The sequence below is a fragment of the Ovis canadensis genome, chromosome 1, assembly GCF_042477335.2.
Source record: "Ovis canadensis isolate MfBH-ARS-UI-01 breed Bighorn chromosome 1, ARS-UI_OviCan_v2, whole genome shotgun sequence".
Lineage (NCBI taxonomy): Eukaryota > Metazoa > Chordata > Mammalia > Artiodactyla > Bovidae > Ovis > Ovis canadensis.
The window spans coordinates 46,555,472-46,579,392 of NC_091245.1; the positions used below are offsets into that span (position 1 = coordinate 46,555,472).

At 37.3% G+C, this 23,921-nt stretch overlaps 1 protein-coding gene across 1 annotated transcript in view; it reads left to right on the plus strand.

Moving 5' to 3' along the window:
* Positions 1-23,921, plus strand: part of LRRC7 (leucine rich repeat containing 7) — a 615,708-nt gene that overhangs the window by 542,317 nt on the left and 49,470 nt on the right. Inside the window, exon 24 of the mRNA XM_069565050.1 lies at positions 14,563-14,784. Coding sequence (XP_069421151.1) covers positions 14,563-14,784 — 222 coding nt within the window. The remainder of the gene's footprint in view (positions 1-14,562; positions 14,785-23,921) is intronic.

The following is a 23,921-nucleotide window of genomic DNA, read 5'->3' on the forward strand; positions in this document are numbered from 1 at the left end:
TAACAAATACATGCTTCTGTCCAGCATGGTCTTTATGGAATAAATATATTATTGTTCTCGAATAGGATAAAAATGCACCGTTTAAAGTTCTACAAATTCAGTTCAGTTCAGTAGCTCAGTCGTGTCTGACTCTTTGCAACCCCATGAATTGCAGCACACCAGACCTCCCTGTCCATCACCAACTCCCACAGTTCAGCCAAACTCATGTCCATTGAGTCGGTGATGCTATCCAGCCATCTCATCCTCTGTCATCCCCTTTTTCTCCTGCCCCCAATCCCTCCCAGCATCAAAGTCTTTTCCAATGAGTCAACTCTTTGCATAAGGTGGCCAAAGTACTGGAGTTTCAGCTTTAGCATCATTCCTTCCAAAGAAATCCCAGGGTTGATCTCCTTCAGAATGGACTTGTTAGATTTCCTTGCTGTCCAAGGGACTCTCAAGAGTCTTCTCCAACACCACAGTTCAAAAGCATCAATTCTTCGGTGCTCAGCTTTCTTCACAGTCCAACTCTCACATCCATACATGACTACTGGAAAAACCATAGCCTTGACTAGATGGAACTTAGTTGGCAAAGTAATGTCTCTGCTTTTGAATATACTATCTAGGTTGGTCATAACTTTCCTTCCAAGGAATAGCGTCTTTTAATTTCATGGCTGCAATCACCAGCTGCAGTGATTTGGGAGCCCCCTAAAATAAAGTCTGACACTGTTTCCACTGTTTCCCCATCTATTTCCCATGAAGTGATGGGACCAGATGCCATGATCTTAGTTTTCTGAATGCTTTGCTTTAAGCCAACTTTTTCACTCTCCTCTTTCACTTTCATCAAGAGGCTTTTTTAGTTCCTCTTCACTTTCTGCCATAACGGTGGTATCATCTGCATATCTGAGGTTACTGATATTTCTCCCGGCAATCTTGATACCAGCTTGTGCTTCTTCCAGCCCAGCGTTTCTCATGATGTACTCTGCATATAAGTTAAATAAGCAGGGTGACAATATACAGCCTTGACGTACTCCTTTTCCTACTTGGAACCAGTCTGTTGTTCCCTGTCCAGTTCTAACTGTTGCTTCCTGATCTGCCTATAGGTTTCTCAAGAGGCAGGTCAGGTGGTCTGATATTCCCATCTCTCTCAGAATTTTCTGCAGTTTATTGTGATCCACACAGTCAAAGGCTTTGGCATAGTCAATAAAGCAGAAGTAGATGTTTTCCTGGAACTCTCTCACTTTTTTGATGATCCAGCAGATGTTGGCAATTTGATCTCTGGTTCCTCTGCCTTTTCTAAAACCAGCTTGAACATCTGGGAGTTCACAGTTCACGTATTGCTGAAGCCTGACTTGGAGAATTTTGAGCATTACTTCCCTAGCATGTGAGATGAGTGCAATTGTGCGGTAGTTTGAGCATTCTTTGGCATTGCCTTTCTTTGGGATTGGAATGAAAACTGACCTTTTCCAGTCCTGTGGCCACTGCTGAGTCTTCCAAATTTGCTGGCATATTGAGTGCAGCACTTCACAGCATCATCTTTCAGGATTTGAAATAGCTCAACTGGAATTCCATCACCTCCACTAGCTTTGTTCACAGTGATGCTTCCTAAGGCCCACTTCGCATTCCAGGATGTCTGGCTTTAGGTGAGTGATCACACCATTGTGATTATCTTGATCATGAAGATCTTTTTTATATGGTTCTTCTGTGTATTCATGCCACCTCTTCTTAATATCTTCTGCTTCTGTTATGTCCATACCATTTCTGTCCTTTATCGAGCCCATCTTTGCATGAAATGTTCCCTTGGTATCTCTAATGTTCTTGAAGAGATCTCTAGTCTTTCCCATTCTGTTCTCTTCCTCTATTTCTTTGCATTGATCACTGAAGAAGGCTTTCTTATCTCATCTTGCGATTCTTTGGAACTCTGCATTCAGATGCTTATAGCTTTCTTTTCCTCCTTTGCTTTTTGCTTCTCTTCTTTTCACAGCTATTTGTAAGGCCTCCCCAGACACCCATATTGCTTTTTTGCATTTCCTTTCCATGGGGATGGTCTTGATCCCTGTCTCCTGTACAATGTCACGAACCTCATTCCATAGTTCATCAAGCACTCTATCTATTAATCTAGTCCCTTCAATCTATTTCTCACTTCCACTGTATAATCATAAGGGATTTATGTCATTTAGGTCATACCTGAATGGTCTAGTAGTTTTCCCTGCTTTCTTCAATTTAAGTCTGAATTTGGCAGTAAGGAATTCATGGTATGAGCCACAATCAGCTCCCAGTCTTGTTTTTGTTGACTGTATAGAGCGTCTCCATCTTTGGCTGCAAAGAATATAATCAATCTGATTTCAGTGTTGACCATCTGGTGATGTCCATGTGTAGATCTTCTCTTGTGTTGTTGGAAGCAGGTGTTTGCTATGACCAGTGTGTTCTCTTGGCAAAACTCTATTCGCCGTTGCCCTGCTTCATTCCATACTCCAAGGCCAAATTTGCCTGTTACTCCAGGTGTTTCTTGACTTCCTATTTTTGCATTCCAGTCCCCTATAATGAAAAGACATATTGTAATCTACAAATTAAAATATGTGAAATAATCCAAAGAATGATTATAGGAATTATAAACTAAGGGCTCAAATTTAGCCTTGAGAATTTTAAACTGAACTTCTTTCAGGCTAACAGGATCAGAACAATTATTCAGATGAACTGAATATACCCTTTTAAAACAAGGTCATTAACTGATTATCATGTTACTTGTTCTAGTGAATCTATGCAGCCATGCCTTTTGCTATACTAGAGGAATAAGAATGAATGTATCCAGTTAGATTCAAATCTCCCTATAATTGGTATTATTTATGGCAGAGAGAAAAGGCTGAAGATATATAAAGACTTCCTTGCTAAATGAGAATTAATTGCCAAAGCAAGGGTACATGGCTGGTAGGAAGTCAAAATTTTCATGAAAATGGGATCCTTCAGAGGCAGTTCCACACACTTAGTAGCTGAATCAAGAAGAAAAGCTTGAAGAAAGCAATGAAATATCCTCTATTTAACGATCCATTTCAAATACTTCTTTTGTTAATCTGAACAGTCAGGATGACATATTTTAATCAGTTGACTTTAGTATTATTTCAGTCATTGGTATATTTAAAACCTATTCTACTTCTATTATGCAATTAAATTTGTTCTCAGAAATAATGCAGTAGGAAGTTGTAGAAATATCAATGGAAAATTTCTTGTCTAACTTACAGAAACAGTGACAGATGAGTAAAGTATTGTTAGTTCCACAGTTGTTTTTGTACTAGACTTTCTTACTTAATTACAGCATTAATTCTTTAACTTATAAAGCATATTACATTATCTCCTAATGCCAGTACAAAAAATATAGCTGTATCCAATAGTAAGGGACATCACTGTCATAAAATCTGGAGATTGTTCTCATCCAGACTGATTCTAAATTATTTCCTTAATAAAAGTGAGAGCCCAAAGAATGTCTATCAAATGGTTCTTAAATGACAGGTAAAAAAAAAAAAACTTTGTCACAGATTAAACAAATAGAAACCGTGGCAGATTAAACTACTTATTCCATCAATTCTTAACATTTGTTCCTTAAAACAAACAAATAGTTGACTTCAGAAAATGGAGATAACAATAATATTTATACTATCTTCATTTCAGAAGAAATTTAAGAGCAAAAAAAAAAAAAGTGAATTTGACCCATTGTAATGAAAATGTCTGTGATTGAATATGTAGTTTGAAGACCTAAACAATATGATAACTGGCAGATGATTAAGGATTGCTGCCACATGGAAACTATTAAAATGATAAGATTCCATTTTGTGTCATTTGACTTTTATGTGATTACTCCACTACCTATCAGTTCAGTTTAGTCGTTAAGTCGTGTCCAACTCTTTGCAACCCCTTGGACCATAGCCCACCAAGCCTCCCTCTCCATCACCAACTCCCCGAGTTTACTCAAACTTATGTCCATTGAGTCGGTGATGCCATCCAACCATCTCATCCTCTGTCTTCGTATTCTCCTCTTGCCTTCCGTCTTTCCCAGTATAAGGGTCTTTTCAAATGAGTGAGCTCTTAACATCAAGTGGCCAAAGTATTGGAGTTTCAGCTTCAACATCAGTCCTTCAGTGAACACCCAGGACTGATCTTTAGGATGGACTGGTTGGATCTTCTTGCAGTCCAAGGGACTCTCAGAGTCTTCTCCAACACAGCAGTTCAAAAGCATCAATTCTTCAGCGCTCAGCTTTCTTTATGGTCCAACTCTCACATCCACACATGACTACTGGAAAAACCATAACCTTGACTAGACAGACCTTTGACAGCAAAGTAATGTCTCTGCTTTTTATATGCTGTCTAGGTTGGTCATAACTTTCTTTCCAAGGAGTAAGCGTCTTTTAATTTCATGGCTGCAGTCACCATCCGAAGAAGGCAATGGCACCCCACTCCAGTACTCTTGCCTGGAAAATCCCATAGACAGAGGAGCCTGGTAGGCTGCAGTCCATGGGGTCGCTAATAGTCAGACATGACTGAGCAACTTCACTTTCACTTTTTACTTTCATGCATTGGAGAAGGAAATGGCAACCCACTCCAGTGTTCTTGCCTGGAGAATCTCAGGGACGGGGGACCCTGGTGGTCTGCCATCTATGGGGTTGCACGGAGTCGGACGCGACTGAAGTGACTTAGCAGCAGCAGTCACCATCTGCAGTGATTTTGGAGCCCCAAAAAATAAAGTTTGCCACTGTTTGCACTGTTTCTCCATCTATTTGCCGTGAAGTGATGGGACCAGATGTCATGATCTTAGTTTCTGAATGTTGAGCTTTAAGCCATCTTTTTCACTCTCCTCTTTCACTTTCATCAAGAGGCTCTTTAGTTCTTCTTTGCTTTCTGCCATAAGGGTGGTGTCGTCTGCATATCTGAGGTTATTGATATTTCTCCCAGCAATAATGAATGTCTATTTTCTTAGTTCATCAGTTTTGTTTTACACCTTTGCACCTCTTTTTCTGTTGTGTATACATTTAGGGTTGCTTGTTTTCTTGGTCGATTGACTCTTCTTTCATCACATAAGATTCCTCTCTTTTCCTAGTATATGGTCTTTGTTCTGAAGTATACCTTATCTGGTATTAATATAGCCACATCTCATTTCCATTAATTCATATTTGCATGACATTTACTTTCAACCCTTTTAATATCTACCTGCCTATGTCATTATATTTGAAGTTATTTCTTATAGTCTGCATATAATTAAGCAATGTTTTTTAATCTACCCTTCCAAGATCTGTCTTTTAATTTGCATATTTAGTCAATGTTTAATTTGACACATTAAGGTTTAAGTTTTAATAAGTTTTTGTTTTGTTTGTTCTCTTTTAGTGCTTCTTTGTTTCCTTTTTCCTGCTTTTTCTGAGTTTTTGAATATTTTTTAGAATTTAATTTTGATTTATCTACAGTGTTTTTAGTATACCTTTTTGTGTAGCTCTTTTAGTGACTGTTCTTGGTATTGCATTATGTAAACATAACTTACAAGAGTCCATTAGCATCATCACTTAGCAGCTCAAGTAAGTAGGTAAGAAACCTTGCCTTCTTTTATGTCCCTTCACCCTCCTCTACTTATAATTGTCTTAAATATTTCCTCTACATACATTTAGTATTGCCTCAGATAGCACCATAATTTTACTTCATCCTCAAACATAATTTTGAAAATTCAAGAAGAGAAAGAAAGCTCATTTTATTCACCCATATATTTGCTTGTCTTGTTCTTTTTCCTTTCTTAATGTTCCAGGTTTCTTTTTTTATCATTTTTTTGTTTAGAAAATTCCTTTAACCATTATTTTAGGATAAAAAAGTGGTGACAAATTCTCCTCATTTTCCTCATCTGAGAATATTTCGGTTTTTCTTTGATTGCTGAAGAATATTTTTCAGGAGTATAGGATGTTGAGTTGACAGTTCTTTTTCTTCAGCACTTGAAAAATATTGTGGCACCTTCTTCTGTCCTCCACGGTCTTTGATGAGATATTCAGTGTAATTCAAATTGTTTTTCCTCTATAGGTAAGAATGTCATGTTTCTCAAGCTGCTTTTGAGATGTTTTTCTTTCTCTTTACTTTTCAGAAGTTTAATTATAATGTGACTATGCGTTGATTTCTTTGTGTTTACCCTGTATGAGATTTCTTTCTGCTTCTTAAATCTATAGGACTTTTCTTTTGCCAAATTTCAGAATTTTCTGTCATTATTTCTTTTAATTTTTCAGCCTGACTTCTTTCTCATCTGTTTTGACAATATTACTGTTGGAACCTTTGAACAGAGTTTCTGGGACTCTGTTCATTTTTTTTTTTTTCTCACTGTGTTTTCTCTTTGTTACAGACTGAATAATTTCTATCATCCTTTCAGTTTTTTTTTCCTCTTTGTTCTCTACATTCCGATGTTAAGCCCATACACGGAGCTTTTCAGTTATGTTTTCTAACTGTGAAATTTCCATGTGTTTCTTCTTTACATCTTCTGTTTCTTTACTAAGATATTATATTCCTTTGGTGGGTTTCTGTTCTTCTGTTTCAAGCATGTATGTAATTAACCACTGAAGCATTTTTTTATTGTCACCTTAAAAATCTTTTCAGCTAGTTCTAATTTCTGTCATCTCAGTGTTAGCATCTATTGGGTTTTTTTTCCCCATTGTTTGAGATCTTCCTTGTTCTTGGTATGGTTGAAACCTAGACATTTTCACACTATGTTACAAAACTCTGAATTATATTTAAATCATCTGTTGCAGCTGGTCTTCTCTGACACCACTCCAGTTGCCTCATTTTGGCCAAGCTGGGGTACAAGTCCAATTTTTTCATTTAGAATCCAGTGACACTTGAGGCAAAGTCTCCTCATTTTTGTTAGGGGATTAAAGTTCCGGCTCCCAGAATGTCTCCACTGATACCTAAGTGGGAGTAGCCCCATTGTACTTAAGCGATGGATGATATCCTGACTGTCTCCTAAGACCTCTCTAACCACCCTAATCCGAAGGTAGAGTGCCTCATTACTGCTGGGTTGGGGTGTGAGTCCATGCTCCTTGTGTGGTCTCCACTGACACCACTGGGTGGCAAGTGGCTTACTACTGGCCAGTGGGGATGCATTCACTGATGCCTCACTTGGCCTTCTCTGACACCACCCCAGCAGAAGTGTTGTGCCTTGTTAAAGCCTTATAAGGGTAGACGTCTCCTCTTCCCACTTGGTCTTTGCTGGCATTGTCATGGTGGGACCACAGTCCTTTCCATGGTGTTTGGCTATAATAGAGCAATTTTTATCTAAAAGTTTTCTGTCTTGCTAAGATGCTCTTTTTTTCCTTGTCCTTTGGCTAGAGAGAATAGGCTTTTGTTGGGGCTTTCCTCATCTATCCTGGTTGGCATTTGGGGGATGTCCACTTTTTGAACTCCTAGTCTGGGATATATGACACAAAAATAAAACCTGAGAAATTTACTACCATGTTGTTACTTGGTCCTTAGCCTCTTCAGTCTACGTTCCCGAGTTTTCCTATATTTGTTTATTTATAACATCCAGTGTTTTTCATTGTTCTTAATGGAGGGAATAGGGAAAAGTATGTCTACTCTATCTACTTGAAGCAGAAATCCTACTGTCCTGATTTCTGACACTGAACCCTATCTGTTAAAAAAAAAAAAGGTACTGCAGAGTATATGTTGTAGATTGTAACTGATAGAACTGTTTTGTTGTTGTTTTACAAAATTATTGAAACCAACTCATTTAAATGAGTACTGCTGTTTCCTTGAAATCAGTTACTTAATTATTCCTTGTAGATGTTTCTGTGTTGTTGACATTGCTCCCAACTATCTTTATAACTCTTTTGAACTCAATTTTAGAAAATGAATTGTATCCATTTGAGTATTCTCAGTGGCATAAATTGTCATCCTTTGAGGCTGTGTTTAATTTTTGGAAGCAATTACAAGTGGTCCAAGAGCCAAGATAAGTAGTAAAACAGATAGCCAAATTGAGTAATACACTTGTCAGTCTTTTCTAAGAAAATAGTGTGAATCACAACTTGATGTAGTGAAAAAATATCATCTATTTTATATCATACAAAACCCCCCAAACATTTCAAATTTCCACAGAATAACGAGCTGTGCGATAAATTGTATATGAATAGTGCCATTTGGTATCGAATCACATTTTTTTTTTCCTGTGGCTTTGACAAAAATATTTCCTTGGGATGTTTGGAGTTTTTCTCTGTAAACCTTGACAGTGTTTTTGGGTCAACTTGAAAACATCATATTCCATACTATTCTCCTCAAATACATGTTATTCTGTTCAACCTCCCTTTGAAAGTTCAAAACAAATGTCAAAGCTTCTCTATTTCTTTTTATCATTCAAAATGTGCAACTCAACCTTTATAGAAAACTTCATGTTCAAATTCTCCTTCAGTATGAGTCAATGTTCTCATAGCTAACCCTCTACTTGAACAAATCCAGTCTCTTTTTTTTTTTTTTTTTTTTTGGGTTGGCCAAAATCTTTATTTATTTTTTTTTTTTAATTTATTTATTTTTTGCATTTATTTTTTATTATTATTATTATTTTTTTAAATTTTAAAATCTTTAATTCTTACATGCATTCCCAAACATGAACCCCCCTCCCACCTCCCACCCCATAACATCTTTCTGGGTCATCCCCATGCACCAGCCCCAAGCATGCTGCATCCTGCGTCAGACACAGACTGGCGATTCAATTCACATGATAGTATACATGTTAGAATGGCATTCTCCCAAATCATCCCACCCTCTCCCTCTCCCTCTGAGTCCAAATGTCCGTTATACACATCTGTGTCTCTTTCCCTGTCTTGCATACAGGGTCGTCATTGCCATCTTCCTAAATCCCATATATATGTGTTAGTATACTGTATTGGTGTTTTTCTTTCTGGCTTACTTCACTCTGTATAATCGGCTCCAGTTTCATCCATCTCAACAGAACTGATTCAAATGAATTCTTTTTAACGGCTGAGTAATACTCCATTGTGTATATGTACCACAGCTTTCTTATCCATTCATCTGCTGATGGACATCTAGGTTGTTTCCATGTCCTGGCTATTATAAACAGTGCTGCGATGAACATTGGGGTACATGTGTCTCTTTCAATTCTGGTTTCCTCGGTGTGTATGCCCAGCAGTGGGATTGCTGGGTCATAAGGTAGTTCTATTTGCAATTTTTTAAGGAATGTCCACACTGTTCTCCATAGTGGCTGTACTAGTTTGCATTCCCACCAACAGTGTAGGAGGGTTCCCTTTTCTCCACACCCTCTCCAGCATTTATTGCTTGCAGAATTTTGGATCGCAGCCATTCTGACTGGTGTGAAGTGGTACCTCATTGTGGTTTTGATTTGCATTTCTCTAATAATGAGTGATGTTGAGCATCTTTTCATGTGTTTGTTAGCCATCCGTATGTCTTCTTTGGAGAAATGTCTATTTAGTTCTTTGGCCCATTTTTTGATTGGGTCGTTTATTTTTCTGGAGTTGAGCTGCAGAAGTTGCTTGTATATTTTTGAGATTAGTTGTTTGTCAGTTGCTTCATTTGCTATTATTTTCTCCCATTCAGAAGACTGTCTTTTCACCTTGCTTATATTTTCCTTTGTTGTGCAGAAGCTTTTAATTTTAATTAGATCCCATTTGTTTATTTTTGCTTTTATTTCCAGAATTCTGGGAGGTGGATCATAGAGGATCCTGCTGTGATTTATGTCTGAGAGTGTTTTGCCTATGTTCTCCTCTAGGAGTTTTATAGTTTCTGATCTTACATTTAGATCTTTAATCCATTTTGAGTTTATTTTTGTGTGCGGTGTTAGAAAGTGATCTAGTTTCATTCTTTTACAAGTGGTTGACCAGTTTTCCCAGCACCACTTGTTAAAGAGATTGTCTTTACTCCATTGTATATTCTTGCCTCCTTTGTCAAAGATAAGGTGTCCATATGTGTGTGGATTTATCACTGGGCTTTCTATTTTGTTCCATTGATCTATATGTCTGTCTTTGTGCCAGTACCATACTGTCTTGATGACTGTGGCTTTGTAGTAGAGCCTGAAGTCAGGCAAGTTGATTCCTCCAGTTCCATTCTTCTTTCTCAAGATTGCTTTGGCTATTCGAGGTTTTTTGTATTTCCATACAAATCTTGAAATTATTTGTTCTAGTTCTGTGAAAAATGTGGCTGGTAGCTTGATAGGGATTGCATTGAATTTGTAAATTGCTTTGGGTAGTATACTCATTTTCACTATATTGATTGTTCCAATCCATGAACATGGTATATTTCTCCATCTATTAGTGTCCTCTTTGATTTCTTTCATCAGTGTTTTATAGTTTTCTATATATAGGTCTTTAGTTTCTTTAGGAAGATATATTCCTAAGTATTTTATTCTTTTCGTTGCAATGGTGAATGGAATTGTTTCCTTAATTTCTTTTTCTACTTTCTCATTATTAGTGTATAGGAATGCAAGGGATTTCTGTGTGTTGATTTTATATCCTGCAACTTTACTATATTCATTGATGAGCTCTAGACATTTTCTACATTTTCGTCAGTCCTTTATACTTCTTCATGAGCATCCTCATTACTTTCTCAAGCCTCTGTGCCAGCCAAAATAACTTCCTCTTTATAGTCCCTCCACACCATAATTGTTCCATTAGATGTCTTGTGTCATTTATGTTTGGTTAACTTCACATAAAATTTAGTGTTAATTCTTTGCTTTCTATAGCTGTCATTGCCCATCCCCAATTATTGCACCCTGTAGCCCCAACAGAGGGTGAAAGAACTGCTGCTGATGTGAGCAGAATCATTTTACAGAATGTTCTTTTCATGCCCACTTTATGTTTGCCAAGCCATCTGAGAACATGAGCATTATTATTTTATAATCATGAGAAGATTGCTAAATACACAGAGCATCCTCCTGTTTGCTGAAGTATAAAGTTCTAAGTCACATACATAAGATCTAAAACTAGATAATAGACCTAATTCAAAAAGTAGGAATGGCTCTTTAGCAAATTAAAGGACTGCTAAAGAAATTTGATATACCCTTCCTCAATAACCTGATACTTTTGTTTCTTTTTGTGGTTCCTTTTCATTTCATAGTTCAACTATTGGAGGGAGAGAGACAATTTGGGGGAAATGGTTGTTGCACTATAATTTTGCATTTAAGAACATGAACTCTGATTGTCAGACAGCCTTGGTTCAAATCCTGGTCCATCCAGTTTCCCAGTTGTGCAAATTACTTGGGAGAGTTACTTAACTTCTCCAAGCCATAGTTTCCTCCTCAGTAAAATTAAATAATAACAGCTAATAATAATTAATCCCTTAATACTATTGTAAGGGTTAAAGGAGATAATATGTATAACATAAGTCTTAGCACATTGTCTGGCACTTAGTGTTTGGATGGTAGCCATTGTTTATTAAATATAAATTACAGTGCCAGTTATTAAAGATGTTAAGCATGCCCTGAAAGGTTTCAAATCAAAGCATAATTAAAGCTCAAACTTTCCAATCAGAAGGAAAAAAATAAGCCATAAAAATTATTTTTTAATATAAATTTATTTATTTTAATTGGAGGTTAATTACTTTACAATATTGTATTGGTTTTGCCATACATCAACATGAATCCACCATGCATAAAAATAATTTTAAAGGCTATAATATAATACATTTTAAAACTATAGCATACAGTTTTTTACCCTTGAGTAGACCATTATCAGAATATTCTAATCAATGAAATTGTGGCTAAGCAATCATTATTGATTATCTCATGTGAATTATGCTTATGGGACTTGAGCTATGTTCTGGACCCCTCTAAATTTGGGGGGCTGTCACTTTCAATTAAACAGCCAGTCTTCCTCTTTTCCATTGGCTCAAGCACTAACTGAAGACCCATGAATACTACATCTATGGAGACAAGAAGAGGATATAAAGTCAATTGATTGTTTAGTAGTCAAGCCAGTCAGTCTTAGTCAGCCTGTACCCCCAGCTTCTCTAAGTCCAGGAAACTATTTCCTCTAAGTAACTCAGCAGGCCAGTGAATTCATTCAGAGTACAGTAGCTCAAAATGTGATTCTGGGCTTATCATGGTTTTCCTCTCCTACCTAACAAGAGAACATGAAATTCCATGGAGGTATGAGAGAATGGAATTTGCAAAAAGGGAATACTTGACCAAAAGTGTGTTCAGTCTTCTAGAATGGCTGAGAAAGTTGTGACATCTTTCATTTAGATTTCTGAGAAGGAAATAGATATATTAGAGAAATACACATTTGCCTATTATGACTTTATCTTAGTTGTGCTTATGATGTCATAGTTTTGTGATCCCTGGTTACATTAGACAGTATTGGTATGATAATTGTTTTGATATTGCACTGTGTTTGATATTGTGCCTGAACTTCTTTTTGCATCTTTTCCTCCAATTTCTTGTGACTGAAATATCTTTACTGTTTTTGAATGTAAAAAAAAATTTGTACATGATAAGACAATCAATTGGATATCTAAAATGTAATCAAATGATTTTTTACTTTGCCTTACATATTGCCAAATAGTAATTTTTAATATTTTCTTAGCTGAAATACCTGTTGTTTGAAATCAAACAACATGCCTTCCCTCTCCAAATGATTTTCCAATGATCACTGTCATCTCCTTATATCCCTATGTTGCTCTTCTGTAAGAACCTTAAAGTAATGAAGTCATCTTTTCCTTGAATACTTGTTAAATAAATTTTCCTTGTTCCTCCAATCTGACTTTTTCATAGTAATCAAAAATCTTGATTAGTCAGGAAAATTCACCAACTTTCATAACTAATGAATTCTTAGGTGAAATTTACTTTTAAATTCCAAATTGCCTACCCTTAAAACATCAATAAGAAAGACAGTGAATTCAGAACGTAATCCCTCAGATCCTTTCATAATGATGGTGTAGTACCAAGCACAATATTAAAATATAGTTTTAAAAGTATTAAGGATGAGCATTCATTTCCCAAGTTAGACCTCCACATTAAACCATACTTAATTTTAAAAGGCATGTTCTAGGGGACTTCCCTGATGGTCTAGTGGTTAGGACTCTGCCCTTCCATTGCAAAGGGTATGGGTTCGATCCCTGCTTGGGGAACTAAGGTCCCCACAAGATGCCTGGTGTAGCCAAATCAATCAATCAATAAATAAAAGGCATGTTCTGGTTATCAACTCACAAACAGAACTACCTCCTTAGAAGAAAAGATGTCAGCCAGAATGACTCAAGAAACCCATGCTAGAATGAAGGTGAGAAAATGGAGTGAACAAAGAACTGGATTAGATATTGTTTCATGTAAAGATTGGAGACCAAACTTTCCCATGCCCTTTAGCAACTCTCCTCTAGCAAACTAGACTTGTTAAAGTTGCTCAGTCGTGTCTGACTCTGCGACCCCAAGGCCTATATATACAGTCCATGGAATTCTCCAGGCCACAAGACTGGAGTGGGTAGCCATTCCCATCTCCAGGGGATCTTCCCAACCCAGGGATCTAACCAGGACTCCCGCATTTTTCAGGCAGATTCTTTACCAGCTAAGACACCAGGGAAGCCCAAGAATACTGGAGTGGGTAACCCATCCCTTCTCCAGTGGATCTTTCCAACCCAAGAATCGAACTGGGGTCTCCTGAATTGCAGGTGGATTCTTTACCAGCTGAGCTACCGGGGAGCAACCATACATGGACTGATAAATGATTGCTGTTGCTTTAAATGGGGTACTGATGAATCTCTGAAAGCTCACATCAAGATCTGCATGCAGAGCTCATTTTAAAGACCTTTGCATAGCTGGGCTTCCCTTGTGGCTCAGCTGGTAAAGAATCCACCTGCAATGCAGGAGACCTTGGTTCAGTCCCTGGGTTGGGAAGATCCCCTGGAGAAGGAAACAGCTACCCACTCCGGTATTCTGGCCTGGAGAATTCCATGGACTGTTTGGTCCATGGGGTCACAAAGAATTGACAGGACTGAGCATCTTTCACTTCACTTGCATAACTAGTGCCTCTACAGGCTAGACACAAGAATTTCACATGATTAATTTTAATGGAATTTTAAAATTCCCAAAAAAGTATTCTTGGTTTAATAATAGAGAAAATTAATAAATATCAATTGTACTCACCAAAACAAGCTTCCTATACATATGTGTGGCATGAAGACAAATATGGAATTCAACTCTTTTGCTTCAGAATTAGGAATTCGTTTCTATCATTTCCCCCAATGTTTCACATATTACATTCCTCTCCCTGCTATTGTTCAAAGTGAAATGCCAGATGGTTCACCTCTTTATTTTTTAAGTTCTGACCTTTTCTTCTTGAAATTTTTCAGACTGAACATTGTTCCTTTAAAATGGGGGTTAAAATCACCTTTGATAAGCTATCAGATGACTACGAATGTATTGAATGTGACCTTGCTCTGATATTAACATTTTCACAGACCACAGTAGGCAGACCCTTACTGTTTTTTCATTATCTTTTCCAGCCATGGCTGAAAGCCCAAATGATGCCACTATACTTATTCTGTGCTTTTTCCCCCCCTACTTTAATCACATCCTTTCAACACCACAAATCTTCTGACAGATTATCTTCTCCACAGGCAGGCAGCCACATCCAGACCTTGATGGGCTCCCAAAGCCTTCAGCATCGTAGTCGGGAGCAGCAGCCATACGAGGGAAACATTAACAAAGTGACCATCCAGCAATTTCAGTCACCATTGCCTATTCAGATCCCCTCTTCACAGGCCACTCGGGGACCTCAGCCTGGACGGTGCTTAATTCAAACTAAAGGGCAAAGGAGTATGGATGGATATCCAGAGCAGGTGAGAGGAGTTCTTATAACTGATGAATTTTTAGGAAATGTTTGGATAAGTCCCAGCAGTCCATGGTTTGCCTTCCCTCATTAATGTAGCATGAGACATGTTAATGTGTCACCATGTTGAATGGATTGAAGCCCTCTTTGTTGCAATTTTACTGTCATTTTCAGTGGTTAAGATCTACAACATATAGTAATTGATGGTTGATTAAAATGCCCATTTCACATAGAGAAAAATTGATGAGTTGGGATAGTTTTTCTGGTTTATCCTGCACCTTTTTCTACCTACTCTCAACTCTGATTTAGCTTTTCAGCACAGCTTTTGAATGTTACGAAGTGCTTCAGTGAATTAGGTGTAAATACAAGGCCTTTGGTGAAATTAACAGTGTATAAAGTAAACTGTATATTCCCTTCTATTTGTGGGATTTTTTTTTAAGTTTTATCTTCTAATTGTTGAATAACACAGAGATAAATCTTTGCTATGATCAAAATGATAAAGCAGTTAGGAGGGAAACATTCCTGAAATGCTCCAAAAGCTATTGATAAATACCATGTAGTAAAAAAAAAAAAAATTGGTGCTCTTCTGACCTACCTAAAATTAGGATTTGGTTTTCTATTGTAAAATCTTTTTTTCTTCCTTAAGGCTAGAATATTGAATAGGCTCTCATCTTTTGAGTCATATTAAGCTTAGAAAGTAAGACAACAAGATCTTAATACTCTCAGAAAATTAATTTCCCTTATTTCATTCTGCAGATAATAAGGCAAAGCTCCTACTGACTTCACTAACCCCTTAATATGGTTTGTAAAGGTTTCACTTTATTATTGCTTACTCAAAGCTTCACAAATCACCCTTCTCATTTTCTAAACATATCAAATAAGATTATCTTCATTCTCTAGCTTTTTCCTTTATGCTATTAAGAGTCATTTATTATTTGGATCCCAGCTGCTCTAGAAATCTCCTGTGTTTCCTAATACCCTTCTTGAACCTGAGATTATATATTAATCATTCTCAGAATCACGGGTTTTTTAAGATAATTTTCTTCCTATCTTGCTTTGATCTAGGCCAAGTGTTAGATTTAAGGTAAAATAAAGCAGACAGATGTCTTTAATCAGGTAATGAGTTGAGGTTTTTAATTCTCTAGAGATTTTTAAAAGTTAATAAAGTGTTAAATTATGCTTTACCACAGGCATCTTAGGTTAAAAATTGTTCATATCCTCTTCACTACAAATATCATAAGTTCAATCTAATTCTCTGATTTAATTATTCCTGTTGTTAGCAGACATAATTAATAAAATAAGTTATTACAAAAGTTCTTTCTCCCAGAATCAGCGCATTTAAATCCACTGAGATCAATACCCTCTGTTTCACCTACTTTTAGTGATAGGGTTAGTATTGTTATTTGTTGTTTATTTGCTAAGTCCTGTCTGACTCTTTTGCAACTCAATGGACACCAGGCTCCTCTGTCCATGGAATTTTTCAGGCAAGAATACTGGGATGGATTGCCATCTCCTTCTCCAAGGGTTAGTATTAGCATGCGGTTATTCTGAACACTCTAATTTAAAGGCCTTTTAGCATTATTACTCCAAAAATACATAAATTGTATAGCTTGACTTAATGAGAGTATTACTAAGTTTTAATTCACATACTTATTAAATTTAAAACATCATAGAGAATGCATTTATAGTCATTGCAAGTGTTTTGCAGCTCTAAAAACATGAGGTATCTTTCAATCTGGGAGGTGAAAACTTAAACATTCAGTGTTTACATTAAGGAAAGTACTTAAGTGTAATTACTTTTGAAATCCCCAGGTTTTTTTCTGCCTTGGTTTCAGGCTGAAATGGTTTGGAATGCTGAGATAAAAACTGGAGTGAACATGAGGAAGTCTAAGGACACTTTAAACAAATAGTACTAGTCCCCAAACAATGCTCCCCCTTTCCCTGAGTTACAAACCCAGAGACAGTTTCTCAGAACATTTTTTATGACTCAGACTAATAATTATCCACTACCAGTGGCAGGCTGACACATAGACATCCTGGCTCATTACAATGTACATCTCTTCCCAACTCCACCTTCGGTGACATCACACTGATAAATTGAAATTGTGAAGATAATTACACTAGGGAAATCAACAAACACTACAAACCAGGGGCCTCACCTTCTCCCAGCCAGCTCTTAAACATTTCCCAGTACATCACCAACTGCTACACTGCTTTCTTTCATATCTGTCTTTTTCTAACCTCTCCACTTCTTCGTTTAGCTCTACAACAAGGGGTCCCCAATCTTTTTGGCACCAGGGATTGGTTTCATGGAAGACAATTTTTCCACAGACCTGGGAGGGGGGATGGTTTGGGGATGATTTGAGCACAGTAGAGTTCACACTCCTGTGAGAATCTAATGCCAAAGCTGATCTGACAGGAGACGGAGCTCAGGTGGAAATGTGAGCAGCAGGTAGTGGTTGAAAATACAGATGAAGCTTCACTCGTTCACCTGCCACTCACCTCCTGCTGTGTAGCCCAGCTCCCCACAGGCCACGGGCAGTACCAGTCCATGGCCCAGGGGCTGGGGACTCCTGCGCTATAGCATTCAACAAATGCTAGAATACTAGGAATAGGTCTCAGAATTTGGAGTTTGAGTTTAATGGTACCTTTTTTAAAGTGTGTGACTCTGACCAAGTCTTTAACTCTTTCATGAGGTTCTGTTTTTCTCCTTATGAAATGAGAACATTACCACCCACCAACAACATTCAAAAAGTTTTGGGGGCAGTCAAATGATACAATTTTACACATATGCATGCACATGCAAAATAAGTTTGGCACTAAAGAAACTGGAAACAAAAGAAATAGAAATACAAGATTTTAAGGATTAAAATACTAGATGTTGCTTAATGATTATCAGTACCAACCTCCCTATACAGATAGAAAACAAACAAAAAGAGGCTGAGGAGATTATATAGTTCACTCTCATAATAAAAATACTTTATGTATTTTTTTACATTCCTAAGTCACTTTAATTTTGAAAACTCGGACCTCTCTAATAAATGTGTGTATGCGTTAAAAGCAAGACGTTTTCCATATTTAGCAAGAAAAAATGGAGGAGAATATTTAAAACATCTAAGATCTGTATAGTTTCACATGAAAATTATAGAGCAATGATTGAAGTGCAAAGACCCAGGAAGTAACTGACAATTTCTAATATAGGCTTTAGACATATAAATCAAAATCCTGTATCTTCATAAGACATTTTTAGTGGTGCATTAAAAAGACCAGTAAAACAGTTTTCTTAAATGATTACAGCAACAGTGTAAAATTTGATCAAGTACTGCATGGAAAAAACCTAAGTCATTCACAATTTTTAAGTGCAAGGAGACATCATAAACATAGTACCAATAGATATGCTGCTGCTGCTGCTGCTGCTAAGTCGCTTCAGTCGTGTCCGACTCTATGCAACCCCATAGATGGCAGCCCACTAAGCTCCTCTGTCTCTGGAATTCTCCAGGCAAGAACACTGGAGTGGGTTGCCATTTCTGTCTCCAATGCATGAAAGTGAAAAGTGAAAGTGAAGTCGCTCAGTCGTGCCCAACTCTTAGTGACCCCATGGACTGCAGCCTACCAGGCTCCTCCGTCCATGGGATTTTCCAGGCAAGAGTACTGGAGTGGGGTGCCATTGCCTTCTCCAATAGATCTGCTAGGTATAGCATAATAAAGCACAGTAATTTCTATGAAAGTTTGGAGATTTTTACTTTTACAAAATAATCACTTAGGATATCCCTGGTGGAGCAGTGGATAATGCTTAATTATAATTCTTCATTAAGATTATAATTCTCAATAATCATCCACCTGCCAATGCAGGGGACATGGATCTGATCCCTGGTCTGGGAAGATTCCTCATGCTGCAGAGCATCTAAGCCTGTGAGGCACAACTCCTGAAGCCCACACAACTAGAGCCACTGCTGCCCAAGAGAAGCCTCTGCAATGGAGAATGACCCTGCTAGCCACAACTAGAGAAAGCCCACACAAAACAACGTAGACCCAGCACAGCCATAAATAAATTAATAAATTAAAACTTTTAAAAAAAGTAATCACTTATTGGAATGCTATAGGTATAAATGTCAGAACCAATTACAATGAATCTACATTTTTTTTAATTCAGGGAAGAGAAGTCTGAATGAAAATAGGAAAAGAAGGGACAATAGTTGTCATATATTAAGTATCTACTATGCTATTTATATTACATGTAGTGTATCTGTGCTATATATACCAGGTACCTTGCACACAGGCCTGGCTTCAGGATGTGTGATCTGTACAGCTGCACCTGCACTTGGACGGGCCCTGCACTTGGTTTAATGCTCTGCTATCACCAACTTGTAATTCTTAATAATCATTAAATAAGGAGCCTCATGTTTTCATTTTGCATCAGGCCACACTAATTATATAGCTTGTCCTGCTTGCATATCCTCTTGTACTTAGTGTGCACAATAATCTTACTTACTTTTTATAAATGAAGACCAAGGCACAAAGAAAATAATATGTGAGAGGTATAATTGGCCAAGCTGAAATTTTAACCCAAGGCTGTCTAACCCAGAACCCAAGTTCTGTGTGCCAGTTTTACTATTAAATTAACCATATGAATCAGAAACTTGCTGTGGCCTTAGTGTCCCCTTCTGTCAAATAATATTAACTGAACCTGTTTCAACTACAGTTCAAAGTTTTAGAACTGCTTTCTGTTCAGTCTCTCAGACGTGTCCAACTCTTACGGCCCCATGAACTGCAGCACTCCAGGCCTACCTGTCCATCACCAACTCCTAGAGTCCACCGAAACCCACGTCCATCGAGTCGGTGATGCCATCCAAGCATCTCACCCTCTGTTATCCCCTTCTCCTCCAGCCCTCAATCTTTCCCAGCATCAGGGTCTTTTCCAATGAGTCAGCTCTTCACATCAGGTGGCCACAGTATTGGAGTTTCAGCTTCAACATCAGTCCTTCCAATGAACACCCAGGACTGATCTCCTTTAGGATGGACTGGTTGGATCTCCTTGCAGTCCAAGGGACTCTCAAGAGTCTTCTCCAACACCACAGTTCAAAACCATCAATTCTTCTGCACTCAGCTTTATTTATAATCCGACTCTCACATCCATACATGACTACTGGAAAAACCATAGCCTTGACTAGACGGACTTTTGTCAGCAAAGTAACGTCTCTGCTTTTTATATGCTATCTGGGTTGGTCATAACTTTCTTTCCAAGGAGGAAGCATCTTTTAATTTCATGACTGCAATAACCATCTGGAGTGATTTTTGGAGCCCCAAAAATAAAGTCAGCCACTATTTCCACTGTTTCCCTGTCTATTTGCCATGAAGTGATGGGACGGGATGCCATGATCTTAGTTTTCTGAATGTTGAGCTTTAAGCCAACTTTTTCACTCTCCTCTTTCACTTTCACCAAGAGGCTCTTTAGTTCTTCTTCACTTTCTGCCATAAGGGTGGTGTCATCTGCATATCTGAGGTTATTGATATTTCTCCTGGCAATCTTGATTCCAGCTTCTGCTTCCTCCAGCCCAGCGTTTCTCATGATGTACTCTGCATATAAGTTAAATAAGCAGGGTGACAATATATAGCCTTGATGTACTCCTTTTCCTATTTGGAACCAGTCTGTTAATCCATGTCCAGTTCTAACTGTTGCTTCCTGACCTGCATACAGGTTTCTTAAAGGCAGGTCAGGTGCTCTGGTATTCCCATCTCTTTCAGAATTTTCCACAGTTTTTTGTGATCCACACAGTCAAAGGCTTTGGCATAGGCAATAAAGCAGAAATAGATGTTTTTCTGGAACTCTCTTGCTTTTTCCATGATCCAGCAGATGTTGGCAATTTGATCTTTGGTTCCTCTGCCTTTTCTAAAACCAGCTTGAACATCTGGAAGTTCATGGTTCACGTACTGCTTAAGCCTGGCTTGGAGAATTTTGAGCATTACTTTACTAGCATGTGAGATGAGTGCAATTGTGCAGTAGTTTGAACATTCTTTGGCATTGCGTTTCTTTGGGATTGGAATGAAAACTGACCTTTTCCAGTCCTGTGGCCACTGCTGAGTTTTCCAAATTTGCTGGCATATTGAGTGCAGCACTTTCACAGCATCATCTTTCAGGATTTTAACTAGCTCAACTGGAATTCCATCACCTCCACTAGCTTTGTTCATAGTGATGCTTTCTAAGGCCCACTTGACTTCACATTCCAGGATGTCTGGCTCTAGGTGAGTGATCACATCATCGTGATTATCTGGGTCATGAAGATCTTTTTTGTACAGTTCTATGTATTCTCGCCACCTCTTCTTAGTCCCTACCATTTCTGTCCTTTATTGAGACCATCTTTGCATGAAATGTTCCCTTAGTATCTCTAATTTTCTTGAAGAGGTCTCTAGTCTTTCCCATTCTATTGTTTTCCTCTATTTCTTTGCATTGATCACTGAGGAAGGCTTTCTTATCTCTCCTTGCTATTCTTTGGAACTCTGCATTCAGTTGGGTATATCTTTCCTTTTCTCCTTTGCTTTTCGCTTCCCTTCTTTTCACAGTTATTTGTATGGCCTCCTCAAACAGCCATTTTGCTTTTTTGCATTTCTTTTTCTTGGGGGTGGTCTTGATTCCTGTCTCCTGTACAATGTCATGAACAGCCATCCATAATTCATCAGGCATTCTGTTTATCAGATCTAGTCCCTTAACTCTATTTCTCACTTCCACTGTATAATTAAAGGATTTGATTTAGGTCATACCTGAATGGTCTAATGGTTTTCTCCACTTTCTTCAGTTTCAGTCTGAATTTGGCAATAAGGAGTTCATGATCTGAGCCACAGTCAGCTCCCGGTCTTATTTTTGCCAACTGTATAGAGCTTCTCCATCTTTGGCTGCAAAGAATATAATCAGTCTGATTTTGGTGTTGACTATTTGGTGATGTCCATGTGTAGAGTCTTCTCTTGTGTTGTTGGAAGAGGGTTTTTGCTATGACCAGTGCGTTCTCTTGGCAGAACTCTATTAGCCTTTTCCCTGTTTCAATCTGTACTCCAAGGTCAAATTTGCCTGTTACTTTATGTAGATGGAATAGACACTGACTGGAACTCACATGAACATGTCCAATGCTTTAAAAAGCAAAAATACTCAACAAATGGAAAGTTTTCTTATCAACAAAAATTTACCTCTGTATCCCTTAGTGTGGCCTAAAGAACTAATGAGTTCTAATATGATTAAAGTGAGTTCCATATACCCCTGAAAATACATAATAAATTCTACCACCAATGATATTGAATGGATTTAAATGAATGTCATTTGTAGCTAGCCAGCACACTTAACTTTTTTTAACCTTAAAGAAGCACTTAGTAAACTTTGGTTTTCCTCCTGAATGATGAAACTATCTCAACATTCAAACTACCCATCACAATAACACAAGGCAAAATATCCAAGAATTCTAATTTAATACACTTATTTTTACGTATTCATTTCTCATAGAAATTAAGTAGAAAGTCTGTTTTCAACTCTATAATTAACATAAAACATATGAAAGTGATTTTTAAAGCATAAAGTACTATCCAGATTCAAGGTATTAGTTTTTATAAACTAGAAATCTGATGTATAATAATTATATCTTTTTTAACAAATTACCTTCAACAAACTCGTGTGCATGTCACTGGAAGTTCATTATCAGGGAACTCTACTTAGAAAAGGGATTATACAAATGACCCAATTTTGCTCTTTTTTATGGCTGAGTAATAAATATTCCATTGTATATATGTAACACATCTTTATCTATTCCTCTGTTGATAAATATTTAGGTTGGAATCTATAAAAATGATACAGATGACCTTATTTGCAAAGAAGAAATAAAGACACAGAGGTAGAGAATAAATAAATAGATATCAAGAGGGAAAAGAAAGATGGAAGGAATTGGGAGATTGGAATTGATACATATATACTATTGATGCTATGTATAAAATAAAGAGCTAATGAGAACAACTCTGTAGCACAGGGAACTCTGTTTAATGCATTGTGATGATCTGAATGGGAAGGAAATCCCAAAGGAAAGGGATATATGTATATGCATGGCTGATCCACTTTGCTGAACGGTAGAAACTACACAACATAGTAAAGCAATTATTTCAACAAACAATAATTTTAAAAAAGAAAAAATAAGGGATTATAATGCATAAACTATTTTGATTATTGACAAATATAATAGAGAATCATAGAATTGTATTAAACAGTGAGTTGAAGAAAACCAGAGAGTGAAGACTTGACTCCTTCCCATTCCACATGAAAATTCTTAGCCATCATATCCATTTTCTCAGCTCCTTCCTTTGTTTCCCAGTTCAAGTGACTATTTACCTTATCCTCTTCTCAGTAAATTATACTTTATATCAGTTTTTCTCAACCTCAGCTGTACTTTAGAATCTTCTCAACTTTTTTATTGAAATATAGTTGATTAACAATATTATTTTAGTCTTAGGTATACAGCATAGTGATTCAGTATTTTTGCAGATTATATTTCATTATAAATTATTGTAAGATATTAGCTATGATTTCCCATACTATATAATATATCCTTGTTTATTTATTTTATAAATAATGGTTTGTTTCTATTAATCCCATACCCTTAATTTATTTTTACCCCCTCCCCTCTTCCGTTTGGTAACCACAAGTTTGTTTTCTATGTCTATGAGTCTATTTCTGTGTTGCATATATATTCATTTGTATTATTTTTTAGATTCCGCATGTCAGTGATGTCCTACAGTATTTATCTATCTCACTTATTTCATTTAGCATAATGCCCTCTAAGCCCATTCATTTTGTTGTAAATAGTAAAATTCTATCCTTTTATATGGCCTTTTATATTGTGTGTATATGTATTACATCCTCTTTATTCATTTGTCTGTTGATGTGCACTTGGGTCATTTCCAAGTCTTGGCTATGGTAAATAGTGCTTCTGTGAAGATAGCACTTCGTGCGTCTTTCTGAATTAGTGTTTTCATTTTTTCTGGATATAGGCCCCAGAGTGGAATTGCTAGTTCTAGTTCTAGGCTTCCCTGGTGGCTCAGATGATAAAAGAATCTGCCATGCTGGAAACCTGGGTTTGATCCCTGGATTGGGAAGATTCTCTGGAGAAGGGACTA